The 15,514-nt window shown below is 37.1% G+C and overlaps 1 protein-coding gene across 1 annotated transcript in view; it reads left to right on the plus strand.

Moving 5' to 3' along the window:
* Window positions 1-15,514, plus strand: part of LOC123718797 (hemocytin) — a 56,763-nt gene that overhangs the window by 28,833 nt on the left and 12,416 nt on the right. Inside the window, exons 38-56 of the mRNA XM_045675653.1 lie at window positions 2,726-3,057; window positions 3,238-3,362; window positions 3,454-3,647; window positions 3,830-4,132; window positions 4,407-4,565; window positions 4,861-5,149; window positions 6,697-6,874; window positions 7,127-7,232; window positions 8,451-8,712; window positions 9,467-9,679; window positions 9,806-10,034; window positions 10,798-10,946; window positions 11,328-11,581; window positions 11,842-12,059; window positions 12,213-12,430; window positions 13,233-13,421; window positions 13,815-13,942; window positions 14,255-14,371; window positions 15,287-15,406. Coding sequence (XP_045531609.1) covers window positions 2,726-3,057; window positions 3,238-3,362; window positions 3,454-3,647; window positions 3,830-4,132; window positions 4,407-4,565; window positions 4,861-5,149; window positions 6,697-6,874; window positions 7,127-7,232; window positions 8,451-8,712; window positions 9,467-9,679; window positions 9,806-10,034; window positions 10,798-10,946; window positions 11,328-11,581; window positions 11,842-12,059; window positions 12,213-12,430; window positions 13,233-13,421; window positions 13,815-13,942; window positions 14,255-14,371; window positions 15,287-15,406 — 3,783 coding nt within the window. The remainder of the gene's footprint in view (window positions 1-2,725; window positions 3,058-3,237; window positions 3,363-3,453; window positions 3,648-3,829; window positions 4,133-4,406; window positions 4,566-4,860; window positions 5,150-6,696; window positions 6,875-7,126; window positions 7,233-8,450; window positions 8,713-9,466; window positions 9,680-9,805; window positions 10,035-10,797; window positions 10,947-11,327; window positions 11,582-11,841; window positions 12,060-12,212; window positions 12,431-13,232; window positions 13,422-13,814; window positions 13,943-14,254; window positions 14,372-15,286; window positions 15,407-15,514) is intronic.

Here is a 15,514-nt window from a genome sequence, read left to right on the forward strand (position 1 = left end):
ATTTAAATTTAGGATTGGCTCTTGATACTTCCCATACCATAATTTTAGTATCATTTAAATGTCTTTTTACGTCTTTTATATATATACAGGGTGTCCCAAAAGTCGACGTCAAGTCGAAATTTTCTCATAGGTAATTCCACACCAGTTATCAGAAAAAAAAACATGGATTTTTGAAGTTATGGATATTTTTTTGTTATTCCAAAAAATGCACACCATGTGACAGTTTTTTCATTCCTGTTGTTACAAATATTTACTTTTTACCAATTTTTTTTCTCTTACGTCATCCCGAATAGTGTTTTATGTAACTTATGATCCTAAACTCTGTGCTGATCACTCCAACTTTTAGGAAAATGTCATTTTATACCGTACCAAGTTTTCAAAATTAATTTTCGCACTACTTCATTTGATCGTCCTGAAAAAAAAATGTACTACTCCAGTTTGGCAAGTAGCTTTAAAAGTTAGCGCATTTAATAAGGATTCTACAGTGGTATAACACTGAGTCCATTGTTTCTTAGATCGGCTATAAGAATTTTTTTTGTTAAACAAAGTCTGTTTTTAGCAATCTCTTTGAAATTACAACAAATGATTCTAGCGCACCCAAAACGTTCCTAATGACCACAGCGTAGTTTAAATAAGATGGAGAGAGACATTGCATAAAATGTGAGCGAGACAGATAGTGACGCTTATGACATACGGACGCAAATAAGTAAAATAGACAGTTTCTTTTTTATGATTAGATTTATTACTTTTTTTATAAAAGATGTTCAAATTGCCGTCCTTCAGCTGCAATACAGGCTCGACATCTCCTTAAAAAAGATCGTGAAATGAAGCGGGCAAATCGTCCATTATTCACAAATTCTACTGCTTCCGCTATTCTCTGTCTAAGCTCTTCTACATTTTGAATCGACTTGGACTTTTTCCTTTACTGCTCCCCAGTAAATAAAATCAAGAAGATTTAAATCTGGTCTGCGGGCGGGCCACGAGATTGTACCACCCCGCCCTATTCATCTGTCTGGATACTCCTCGTTAAGGTGGTTTCGAACTAAGCGGCTGTAATGCGCTGGCCAACCATCTTGCTGGAACCACATATCTCGTAAAATAGTAAGCGGCACGTCCTCCAGCAAATTGGGCAAATTATTTTGTAAGAAATCTAAATAAATTACAGCATTTAAAACTTCTGGTAACTCAAAAGGCCCTATGACTTATCCGTTCAAAATTCCAGTCCACATGTTAACTTTGAAACGGTACTGTGATCTGTCTGGTCTCATCAATCGTGGATTTTCGACGTGCCACTCGTGCAGATTGTGTAGGTTCATGTCCGACCATAAAAAAAATTCTAAGAACAAGGGTCTTCTCGGTGTTTTTGAATTATTGTTTGGCAAAAAGCAACCGAGGTTCATAATCTCGAAGTAATAAGGATTGTACTCGCTGTACATGAAATGGATGGAACTCATTTTTTTGTAGTATTCGGTGAGCTGTACTTTTGGGCACACCTGTGCTGGCCTCAATTCACGTACCGAACAACTTGGGTCCTCATCAACTGCTTGAAGGACAACTGCCTCGTAGGGTAGTGAAATTCTACCTTCACCGTGCACTTGGTTTGGCAGTCGACCCTCAGAGAACAGTAGACAGTGCACATTGATAAAAACTCTGTGATCCGGATAGCGATCTGCATTAGGGTATCTCTCGCGATACCGTCTAGCGGCTTCACTGGCATTACATAAACATTCCCCATAAATGAGGTGACTTACTTGACTTGACTTAATGTCTTATAACCCCTAGGTGGGGCAGAGGGCGTCCACAGTGAGTCTCCATCGCGTTGGAGACCATAAATGAGGTGCATGTTAGCATATTCCTGTGTAGTGTACGTAGGCCATGGTATGGTACAAATACACAATAACACGTAAGTCCAGGGAAAAGTAAAGGTCGTCGTAGATCACAAATGTAAAATCCAAATCACAAGCAAACAAGTCCGTAAACGAAGTCAAAGTAGTTAGAACACAAAATAACACCAGCGAATACGAAAAGATGCGTAGTAAACGAAGGAGCGTTGCGTACTGACCTGTAGTGCGTGTGTCAATAGCAATAAGTAGCGTCACTATCTGTCTCGCTCACACTTTACGCCATCTTATTTAAACCACGCTGTGGTTATTAGGAACGCTTTGGGTACACTAGAATCGTTTTTTGTAATTCCAGAGAAATTTTTAAAAACAGACTTTGTTTAACAAAAATTTTTTTTAGGGCCGATCTAAGAAATAATGAAGTAAGTGTTATACCACGTTAGAATTCTTATTAAATGCGCGAACTTTTAAAGGTGCTTGCCAAACTGGAGTATTACATTTTTTTTTCAGGACGACCAGTTGAACAAGTGCGAAAAATTAATTTTGAAAACTTGGTACGGTATAAAATGACATTTTCCTACAAGTTGGAGTGATCGGCACAGGGTTTAGGATCATAAGTTACATAAAGCACTATTCGGGATGACGTAAGAGAAAAAAAATTGGCAAAAAGTAAATATTTGTAACAACAGAAATGAAAAAACTGTCACATGGTGTACATTTTCTGGAATAAAAGGAAAATTTCCATAACTTCAAAAATACATGACTTAATTTTTTTTTTAATTTTTCTGATAACTGGTGTGGCACCTATGAGAAAATTTCGACTTGACGTCGACTTTTGGGACACCCTGTACATTACATCTTAATATTATATTAATATTTTTCAGCCGGGTGGTGTCGTAGTAGTTGACGACTGTACTAAATGCCAATGTCTGGACAATGAACTTCACTGTGACTCCAGTGACTGCGTGTCTATCATTGTTCCTATCAAAGGCTCCACTCATTCACCAATGATCTTCCCTGAATCTCACAAATCGCCTTCTACCACTACAACATCCACTACAACCACTACTTCCACCACTACTCCTGCTACTATACCTACGGTACCTAGTACACCAACTATACCTCCTAGTACGACACAAGTTCCTTCTACCACGGAAACGACAACTATTTTCATAAGATCTACAGTAACACCGCCACCAAAATGTAACCCAGATAAGTTAGTTCTTTACTATTTTTAATATATTATGTTGTAAAGTATAGATCTACACTGTTTTTTTTAAATTCGATTGCATGAATCTTGAAATTAGGGATAGACACTTTTCTAATCTCCCTTGCGCATGATTTACTGTATGTAAACATTGAAAATTTGACTTTTAATAATAAAAAAATATTTTAGCTATAAAAAACTACTATGGGAGGGCACTCCACTGCCCGCTAGTGCCTTCACGGCAAGTTCCGCTGCTAGTCCTATGTTTGAACCCTATTTCACTCAACTTGATGGACGACCTTCTGAAAATTCTGGTATGTACTATAAACAATTGATTTTTATATCATCAAAACACACCTCATTCCATGGTTGCCTGACTGTCTTTAAAATTTTATTTTACTTTAGCCGGAAGCTGGAACCCATATCCAATAGACGACAAGCAATATGTACAAGTGGAACTACCTGAAAAGACCCCAGTTTACGGTGTGGTGATGCAGGGTAGCCCTCTTTTCAACCAATATGTTACTAGCTACGAAGTCATGTATGGAGATGATGGGAATGTATTCTCTTATGTTGACAGCCCAAGCGGCAAGCCACAGGTCAGAAAATCAGTATTGTTTTTTTTAAATTATGTCTAAGTTATAAACTTCATTTTTATATTATTTGTTGCTTTCCAATCTAAATTAAACGGTTTTTCCACAAGTTCTAAATAATGTCATCAAATTTATCAATAATCAGCTACGACCTGCATACTGTTTAATTTTTTTATTGATTATTTCAGGTATTCCGTGGTCCCGTAGATCATACGTCACCACTAAAGCAGATGTTTGAAAAGCCATTTGAGGCTAAATTCGTTCGTATTCACCCGCTCAGCTGGCACGAAGAAATTGCCGTCCGCTTTGAACTTATAGGATGCGAGGAATTTACTACTACTGTCACTACACCTACCACAGTTACTACTACCCCCACTACCGTTCCTTCCACAGCAAGCACTCCTCCCACTCCTACTACTCCTACCACTCCCACTCCTACTACTCCTACCACGCCTACCACCATCATTCTGACAACGCTGGCGCCAACTACCGTAAGTTATTTTAATTTTGTTTTGTTTTATTTTTTTATTGAAATTTAAAGTAAAAGCTCCGTAATCCAATCCACAATTTTTAAATATATATTCAGGTACTGTACTAACGCGTCAAAACCCTTAATAAGATTATTTAAGCTTTTCGTTTAATAATTACAAGTAGTACTTTAGTTACATAGTCTTTATTTTTTAAATAAGGCAATTCCACGTAAAAACGTATTCATATGCAAGACGGCCACATTACTTTTTAATTTGAGATAATAATTCTTAACAGCCCGAACCACTGCAATGTACGGAGCCTTTGGGATTGGCAGCTGATTTACCGATAGACATGATTGAAGTGAGCTCTAACAATGATGGTAGACCCAACTTTAAGCTCGATGGCACCAAGGGCTGGAAACCAACATACAGTACTCCTGGAGAATGGATTATGGTGAGCATTTATTAAATATTCTTGTGATTGTTACTTTGTTGATACTAAAGATTTATTAACTTAAAGATTATGTTTATAAGTTGATTTACTAATGCGATTAAAAATGCTTGGGTTATCTAATTTGATATATGTTTTTGTTGTGTGTATTTTTACTTTTATTCCTACTTGCTTCCTCAACTTGTTGGTCAGCTCCCTTCTAATATATTGTGTTTATTAAATTCGTTAATTTATTTATTTACCTTCTATATTAATATGAGCTGTAGTAGCCAACTTCATTTATACTATTAATTTTCAGTTTAACTTCACATCTCCTCGAAACATTACTGGCATCAAAACTAAAGGTGGTCCTAGTGGGTGGGTCTCATCATACAATATCATGTACACCTGCGATCTTTCCACTTTTAATCCAGTGGTTGATGAAAGTGGGAAATATAAACTGTTCCCTGGCAATTTTGATGCGGATTCAGTTGTTATGAACGAATTCAGACCATCTCTACGTGCACAGTACTTGAAGGTCCTACCGCTTAAGTGGAATGAGGCTATTGAGATGAGAGTGGAGCCCATTGGATGCTTCGAACCATATCGTAAGTCGTGATTAGTAATCTTATGCGTCATCTGCTATTTCTTCTTTTGATATTTAAATATATTAGGTCCTTACATATGAAATTGGCGTTTTGTCGTACTGGCCACTTTGACCTCAAATACCTCCTCTTTGGTTAGGAATTTCAAAGTTAAATTTGTACAGCTATTTACTCATGTATTTGTGCTTCGATGACCGTCATTCATTTATTTTTTTCTTCTGTTTTTTTCTGTTTGCGTCACTCATTTTACAAAATGGAAAACTTAAAGTATCGCATTATTTACGAGTACGAGTTCCGCCGTGGCACTAGTGCTGCGAAAACGACTCGAAAGGTGAATGGTGTGTATGGCGGTCATGTTGCAAAAGAAAACACAGTTCGTTTTTGGTTCCAACGTTTTCGTTCTGAAAATTTCGACCTGCAGAACAAGCCCCGTGGACGGCCTGAGACCCAAGTTGATAATGAAGTATTGAAGGCTATTGTGGAAGCGGATCCATCGCAATCCACGTCCGAGTTAGCTGCAGGCTGCGGTGTTAGTGATAAAACTGTTTTAATTCACTTGAAGCAAATTGGGAAGATTAAAAAGCTTGAAAGGTGGGTACTTCACGAATTGACTGAAGCAAACCGGCAAACGCGCGTCGACTGCTGCATTACATTACTGAACCGGCACAATAATGAAGGTATTTTAAACCGAATCATTACTTGTGATGAAATATGGATTCTTTACGATAATCGGAAGCGCTCAGCGCAATTGTTGAATCCTGGACAGCCAGCCAAATCCTGCCCCAAGCGAAAATTAACCCCAAAAAAGTTACTTGTAAGCGTTTGGTGGACTAGTGCCGGTATTATTCATTGCAGTTTTCTCAAATCTGGGCAGACTATTACGGCTGATGTCTATTGTCAGCAATTGCAAACTATGATGGAAAAGCTATCGGCTAAACAACATAGGCTGGTCAATCGCTCTACGCCACTGCTACTTCACGACAACGCTAGACCACACACTGCACAACAGACGGCTACCAAATTAGAGGAGCTTCAATTGGAATGTCTAAGATATCCTCCGTACTCCCCGGACCTTGCTCCAACAGATTACCATTTTTTTTCGAAATTTGGACAACTTCTTGCAAGGGAAAAAAATTAACTCTGATGGGACAGTCCAAATCGCCTTCACAGATTTTATTGATTCCCGTCCGACTGGCTTTTTTAATAAAGGGATCAATGAACTACCTATGAGATGGCAAAAGTGCATAGAAAACAATGGTTCATACTTTGATTAATTAAATATATTATATTTAAAAATATTCGACTTTTTGTTCCTCCCATACAAAACGCCAATTTCATATGTAAGGACCTAATATATAAAAATACTTGCTATGTTTGAGATAATATTTAGGAGGATTGTCATACTTCCTGTTTTCTACAATCTTATTTAGAAATATGTTATCAAAATAATAATTCGAATTTCCTTTATAGGAAAGTATGATTGTAAACCTAAATAATCTTTTGTTCATATTCACCAGCAGTTTCTAAAATACTAATTTCTGATTTTCAAGCATTACCTGAAGAAGAGAAGGACGAGCGGGTTCCCTTGCCCAAACCGCCGTGCGAACTGTGCCCGAATGTACCTGAATCGACTCTAAGTCATACGTGCGCTTGCGCACTACCTTATTACTTCGATGGAGAAAACTGTGTTCCTAGAGATCAGTGTCCTTGCATGGTTGGATTTATGTCGTAAGTATTTTATTAGCTCTTTCATTAAAATTGATTGTATTATTCATTTATTGATGAGATAAACAATGACAAACATGAAATGGTATTTCACAAACAAAGTTATATTTGCAGATAAATTTCTGCATACGTTTATTGATCTTTTAAGGCAAGAATTAAGTAACTGGAAATTTGTTTCACCGAAATCGAACTCCTGACATCTCAAGGAATACTACACGTCCGTTAGAGCCGGTACATATACCTTTAATATTTCAGATATCCAGTAGGATCTTCTTTCCGTGGCGACAAGTGTGACGATTGTATGTGTAAGTTGGGCGGAATCACCGACTGTCGGCCAGCCGCGGACTGCATATGTGCGCCGGTGAGTAATTTGTATGGCCAACTGAAGCCTAAGGTAGATTAAGAAGTAGGACTAAGGATTAAGCAAAGAAGACCATAGCGTCGCCGTTCCACTGTGTAACAATTGTGCGAAAAATTAACCCTGAACACGCAGACGCTTCAGAGGGGTAACAGGAATTAATACATCCAAAAGAACTGACGCACCCAGCCATGATTTCAACGACTGATCGCGTGGCGGGATGTGGACAAGCTGACGCTGTTACCGTGTCCCTGTTACCTCAGGCGATGGCTGTAGCCGACGTAAAGTTTGGCGAGTATGCACAGTAGCGAGTCCCACATATCCTGGAGGGATTCCGGGGAGGGAGGCAGGGAGACATCCACAAGAAAGTTATGCCGCGAGATGATACGTGATATATTTCCCCACAAAAAAAGACTAAGAAAAAGCTTACGCTTTTCACGCCATTGCTTCTTGCAGGTGTTGTGTCTTCTTATGTAAGTATGATGCATTGCTATGTGGAAGCCCTTCTTTCACAACGCAGAGACAGAGACTGTTTCTCTCTCGCCTCACTACAGTGAGCATGATGTATACATATGTCAGAGATTACGTAATATGGGAACACGATGCCATTCGTTTTATTACAATGGCAATATCAAGCAATGCCATTCGTTTTATTAGAATGGCAACATCAAACAATGCCATTCGTTTTATTAGAATGGCAACATCAAACAATGCCATTCGTTTTATTAGAATGGTAACACCACGCAATCTTACAGGTTGTAAGTTGTCAACATGTTGAAGTCAATTGTCAGTAGTGCGTAATCGATCGTTGAGTTCAGACGGTAGTAGCTCTGTGATCGGCGCCTGCGCCGGACGTGCGCACTGACTGTGTTTAAATATTAAGTTTTATAGTCGGACGACGGCAGTAACACCAATTTTGCAATTATTAATAGCGTTGAATCTGCGAAACATATATACAACTATTCTAATGCTGGGTGCGTTATGTGTCGTAACACAATATAAGATCCTTCTTTTGATAGTTTAAGTTTAAGCAAAATTATCAGTTTCTTTGTTATTGAATTCACGTTCTAACAATTTGAGGCAAGAACAAATAAATTCAACACATCTTATATTTTAGTTCACGACTGTGTGTTTCATATGTTGGTGGCATTTTGTTATCATTGTATCCTGTGTGAGTTGTATTTAAATATAAATTTATTATACTTTTTTTTTTCACCTTAGGACCTTGTACCTCATTTATCACCTTCATGCGAGTGTCTTTGCGAGCCGTGTGCGAATGGTACAAAAATATGTCCGACGAGCAAGCTATGTCTTCCATTGGAGAAGTGGTGCGATGGTCTACAAGACTGTCCTGATGATGAACGCGACTGTACCACACGTGCTCCTGTCACGGAAACTGTCATCACGACTGTAGTGCATACAGAGGCAAATACTCCACCTACGGTCACTACTCCTGCAACTACCATTGCTACTACTGAAAAACGTGAGTACCTTAGCCCTACTACTCTTACCACAGCACATAGTCAATAGAAATATCAAGTATTTGTACGTATACACGTCAATACCAAAATCTTTGATACATATTATGCCTGATAATCATAGTAAATCTATATATCTCAAGGCCTCAGATTTCTGTGTCTGTTTCTCCTGATCATTTCTTAGGCAAGTTGATCAGCCAAAAGGCTGTGCCTGACACACACCGTTTACATTTATAGATCTATGGCATGCCGGTTTCCTTAAGATATGTTCCTTCACCGTGCCAGCGAGTATTTATTCGCTGAAACATACAAAAAGTCTATTGGTGTACAACTGGGAATCCTAACTTTTTCGTTGTAAACTTTAAAGTCGCTCGTCGCAGCAGACCACATTCTGTCTAATATTTAAAAGATTCAGCTTCATTATTTCCATTCAGCTCCAAATACGTCCATGGAGCAGTACTCAAGTGTTTTTTGTTTATATTACGGCAATAGTTTTAACTTTATGCCACTCAAGTGTTTCAAATAAATATTATATGACTATTAATTGATTGAACGTTTTATAAAAACATTGTCTGGTTTGTTCACATTTCCTTAGTATTTTCAAGTAAAAATCGACGTTCGTTGTGACGCCTAAAACACTACTCAAATCACTTGTTTTATAACAGTCTATTGGTCTTCAATATAATGTTAAAAGTATATTTGTAATCGAAATCTAGGTAATATAATTCATTAGCATTTTAATTTTCTTAACGTTTACAGCGAAAGAATGCCCGAAAGTAGAATGCCCACCTGGCTACACTGTCATGTACACCTCAAACACCCGATCGAGCTACTCTCGTAGTACTTCTGACCTTCCACCACCAAGACCCAGATACTCCTACCAGCGCTACTACCGGGGTGGTTTTGCTAAAGGAGGCTTCTCAAAGGGCGGATTCGCGAAGACTGGTCCTTCGAAAGGAGGCTTCTCGAAAGGTGGTTACGGTATCTCTATTAAATTTATAAAATATTATTTATTGTTTTGATATTGAAACATTTGATATTGTTTATTTATAAAAAATATTTTTTGATGAGATTACATTATCTCCTTTCGTATTAAAGGTCCACCCGCCCCTCCGCGTCAGAACCAAGCGTTCTCATTGGACAAGCCATCACCAACGAACAACACGAACAAACAGGAGTGTGCGCAATTCAAGTGTATCCCCGCTCTCCCCCCGCCATTCAGACCTGGATCAACACCCGCTCCGGTCGTCTGCTCCACACCAGCTTGTCCTCCTGATTACACCCTCAAACTTGAAAGCGTGTCCACTGAGATCAACAGATGTCCACAGTAAGTAGTAAAGATTAGACTTATTATCCTACTTTCCCCTACGTATAAATGCAAGCTCTTCAAGTTCAGTCAAGTTATAAACGTCAAATGATAAACATCAAAATGCATCGGTAATCCTTTATTAGAATATCGTCAGGTTTTAGAAAGAATTTTTTTTTATATACTATTTATTGTATTATTCCGCATTGGCGACTAAATACTGAGCCAGAATAAAGTTCACAAAGAAAAAATATGTCTGACAGGGATGGGAATATCTTAAAATCCAAGAATATGGTTTATTTTTATGAAATTAGACACGATAGTGTCTGATACACCATCACTAACTGAGCCAAAAATATGAGAGCTATGTCCTTGAAAATAGTTTTTATGTGTAAACGTTAAAATATATATGGTGACCGGGTTTTAATGAACGGAAACAATTTACTTGAGGTAATGAGGTCGAAAAATCGAAAATTTTATGAAAGACGTATAGAATGGTATACCAGATATGGGAGACGGGCCCTAAAATAAATAGATTGGGAGACGATCTGCCGGAAGGATGGAGAAGATCAACTCGTGAAAGAAACGAGTTTAAACAATAAGGGGATGCCTATATCGGAAGATAACTTGACCAACTGGCTGCTGATAACTAGTATAAAAGTATAAAAAAAATAGTTAAAATATGATAACATACATTTTAACTATTTTAGGGTTAAATTATGTATTTGTATTGTTTGTAATATTTGGTTAGTGAATAATGGATTTTATTATTATTATTACTTAGATACGTGTGTGTACCACCCCCGGACAGGCCGGTGTTCTGTAATGTTACGGGACGCACGTTCAATACATTCGACGGTATGGAGTACAAATTTGACGTGTGCTTCCACATACTGGCTAGGGAGAACCGATTTGATGCTTGGACAGTTCTCGGTTTGTCTTTTCCTTATATTTTAATAATAATATGCTGTAATAAACAGCATATTTTATATTTTTGACGAAATTCAATTCAAATTGTAATAGTGTATATTCATATATAATAATTCCTTAACCTTTAGTGTTATTGTATAAATATGTGATCGATACCTTACTACTAAAAGAAAAGGTCGCTCAACAAAACACAATATTGTTTATTCAATAATATGGGGATACTAACAGACCCGATCTACTTCATTCTAAAATCCACTTGAGCAGTCACAAAAAATTTCATCAAAATCGGGGAAGTCGTTCAAGAAGTTTATTACAAACCTACGCACAGAAGGTTTGTAAATATAAAGGTTAACTAGGATTTTGCATTTAAACGTAACTTTACAGCTCGCAAGAAGTGCTCAGTAGACCAAGGTTGTACAAACGAGTTGCTGGTCCTGCAAGATGACCAACTGATTCTGGTGAAGCCAAATCTAATGATAGAGTATGACAACTACGAGTACACCGTCGAGCAGACCAGCAAAATCTGCTTCCAGAAGAACAGCTTTGACGTCTTCCGTCTTGGAAATGGACTGGCAATACAATCAAGGAAATATAACTTCACGGTTCTGTACTCTACGGATGGTGACGTTAAGATTGGGGTAAGTTGGTGTTGGTAACTTCTAACACAAAAATATTTTAATGTAAGTTAGTATGAAGAAAATCATTTTTTCTGAGTCATTTATTATTATTTTAAAATTTTAAAAAATTAAAAAAAAAAAACAAAATCAAAGTAGAGGTATTACCATAAAACATCCTGTAATGTAATTCTTGTTTATTTTGAAGTAGATCTATATAATTGAGAAAATTTTTCGTTCTTACCAATATTCTAAAGGATGGTATAATTTTTTTTTATAATCAGGTATCCAAAAAATACATGGGCCACGTAGACGGATTATGCGGCGCATATGACGGTGAGATCTCGAACGACCGACGACTACCAAACGGTCGTCTCGCTCAAAGCATATCAGAATTTGGAACAGCTTGGGCCAAACCAGGGCTGCCACGAGATGCTTGCAAGACCAAAGTGATTTCACCACAGAAGCAGAAGCGTGTGTGGGATCTGTGTAACGTCATCACGTAAGTGTTCTTAAACTAATAAAACCTGTCATAGTAAGTAGAATGTTTCTAATTTTAAAGTTTCTACAAAACAAAAAATATAACATTAAATCAACCTTTATCTAGGATTTTACAGCTAGGAACAATAAATTTTGAACGAAATATACTTTACAGCCAGGAACCATTATCGGAATGCGCCAAAGTTCTTCCATTGGACAAATGGCGTAGTATCTGTCTAGAAAAGATATGCGAGTGCGCAGAAATGGTTATCAACGGAACAAAGCGTACTGAGGAACAGTGCCGATGTCTTCTCCTAGAACAAATGGTAGCCGAATGTCTCGCAGCTGATAAGAATATTAATGTGGATACTTGGAGAATACAAAACGATTGCCGTAAGAATTAAAATTAGTTTTTATCGAAAATTACTTTTAACACTGAGAAGAAATTAAGGCCCTCCATTGACCCCTGCGGTATCCATATTTAGAGATATTATGAGATTAGGATTTATAGTGTAAACTCTATGTAACGACGCTCAAGGGACTGTGCATATTTTGACGTTACAAAGAGTTGTCCTTAAATGGAGATGAAAATCTGTATTAGAAAAAGAAAAAGTTTATTTCATGCTAGTGTTTAAATAAAAAAAACAATTTGATTTGAACATTACTGCGTAAAGGCTGTTATTTTTCCTGTCGTCTTTTGCTTTTGCTTACTTTATAAATATGTATCTTGCGATTTTGAGGCATCTACGTGTTAAAGCACGTGTTAACAAAAGAACTGATTTCTTTAAAAGTTCGGTGCGTGTAATGCCGATAGTCGAGTTTATAGGCTCGGACAAAAAAACGTAAACAGTTCCGCAGTTTCGACTAATTTCGGCAACTTAAAAAGTACTTATTGAGGATGATCGTAATGCTAGGTTGAGTGTATTTCGACGCTTTAGAGGGTTTGTCGTTAAATCGAAGGATGTTACATGGAGTTTACACTGTAGTTAAAGACGGTCCTGCGATGCTAATTTTCCTACTAAATTAGACCAAAAGTCCATATTATGTATCTATTTATAAAACATTATATAAAATACCAACAACCGGAAAGGATAAAATTTATATTCAAAATCTCGAGAAATTTTTGGATATTTTAAAATGGATATTATAACTGTCAGGTATACCTCAACACCATTTTCTGGAATTAAAATTACAGCTGCCGATTGTCCCCCACCCTTAATCCACTACGACTGCTACCGGAAACGTTGCGAGCCCTCCTGCGGTCCTCTTTCTGCGGTATCTGACTGTTCTGCTGAAGATGGACAATGCTTCCCCGGATGTTACTGCCCTCCAGGAAAATTGAGAAAGGCTGACCAATGTGTGGCGCCTCACGATTGTCTTGACTGTGAGTAATAGAATACAATACGAATGAATATAAAATTACACACATACATTTAATTTATAAAAACAAAGTTATCCAATCTGCAAATTCATCAAATTCAGTTCAAAGAATAACTAGATGTATAATTTAATATTTGATCTTATTAATATACTATATTTTTTCGATTTTATGTATTTAAAAAGTGACAAAATAGTGATTCATTACTAAGGACTAGTCATCATTAGTCTCATCCAAACTCCAGTCCAGAATTAGAATTAGAAAACGTATTAGAGTTTGACATATGGACAGTAGTGCCTTCTAAGTTTCGTCTCTTACCGTCATTATCTAAACCTAGTTTATGATTACATTCAAGTCAAATCATTATTTTTCTAAAATTTCTGTAATTGTTTCCTTTAGGTGTGTGTACGGGTGTCGGTACGCCAGCGAAGTACGTGACATTCGAAGGTGATGACTTACCGTTCCTTGGTAATTGTACTTACCTTGCGTCCAGGGACCGCAATGAGACCGGACAACATAAATATCAGGTATTTTTTTTTTAATGTAAGGAGGCAAATGGGCAGGTGGCTCACCTGATGTGAAATGATACCGCGCCCTCGGACACTCAGATTGCCCGAAAGCTCGCGAGTGCGCTGTCGGCCTTTCAAGAACTGGTTGACCGCTTTTTATTGAAGGGCCCTAAATCGAATTGGTTCAAAATTTCTTACCAAAAAGAACAAAATACAAAAGAACTCCAGTAAATATATTTTCTTGTAAGAAATATGTCTTCCCCTGGGGGGAATACTAATACCACATACTTTACATTTTTAAATATGACAAACAATTCTAAAATATTTTAGGTTTACGCTACAAACGGACCCTGCGAAGAAAACATCGGTGTAGTTTGCACAAAGGCGGTCCATCTTATATACGAAAAACATGTTATACATATAACCAAGGATCCAGATAGCAAAAAGGTAACTAGATCATGAGCATTAAAAATATTGCCTAACGTTAGACATTTCTATAATGCCTTAGGAAATCAGTCATTGCTGTTAAATTCATTGAAATACTAAAAAAATAACGTTAGGGAAATGGACACGATTACTGCCGCATCGTTGCATCAGTAAAATAACATAACTTAAATTATTTGACAGACAATAGGCGTTATTGCTAACAAGCGACCTCTTCAAGGCATTCCAAGTAAGGCGTAAAAAATATAAAGAGTAAAGTACAAGAAGTGTATCACTAAAAATAAAATTACAAGTAGCAAAGTGAAAGTAGCTAATCTTAAAGTTCGTGAGTCACAAAGAATCTAGATTAAATTCAATAAAAAATAATAGAAAACAATTAGAATTACAAAAGTCACGATTAAACAGATGGATGTGATCAAGAGTGTTTATGTAGAGTTTCGTGAGGCAACTACTCGGAAGGTATCGGATATTATCCAAAACTTAATGGGAGATACGATAACAATCTAACTTGTTATATACGTAATACCTTCTATGCTAGTGTTTATAATTAAATTCCAAATTATGGATAAAATTTGATGAAACGAGAACGATTTAGATTTTTAGTCATTTAGCCGTAGATTATTGATCTAATTACCTTTAGTCTACGGCTAGAACGAACGAAGTTATTCCGGCCCTAAGGATATATACAACTTTTCTACCTCAGCAACTGGGGCGTTGGAGTCAGTCAGTGGTGAGACTGGTACACTATAATTCCTCCACAAGATTATGTTTTTTTGTTCCACGTGTCCACAGGACAGCGTGTATCATGTCCGCTAGTAATTTATGTGTATTACAATCTAATTTACAATAAAATTTATTATAACCTACTTCGAAAGTTTAGTATATGTAGTTCTAGAAAACAATTTCTTACATTTACAGCTAATAACATCAGTGAACGGACAGCAAGTGTTCCGCTACCCGCTCGACAACGAATGGGCTGAGATTTCTCTCGTGTACGGACAAGACATCAGTGTTATCATCTCTGACTTACATCTTGAGGTAATTTTTAACTATTACAGATATTTTTATACCATTTTTCTTTTATTACGCTGTTAAGAAGACAGTTCTGGTTTAGTAGTCATAATTGCTTTTACACATTTGTCCCTA

This window comes from Pieris brassicae, chromosome 2 (genome assembly GCF_905147105.1).
Source record: "Pieris brassicae chromosome 2, ilPieBrab1.1, whole genome shotgun sequence".
Taxonomy (NCBI): domain Eukaryota; kingdom Metazoa; phylum Arthropoda; class Insecta; order Lepidoptera; family Pieridae; genus Pieris; species Pieris brassicae.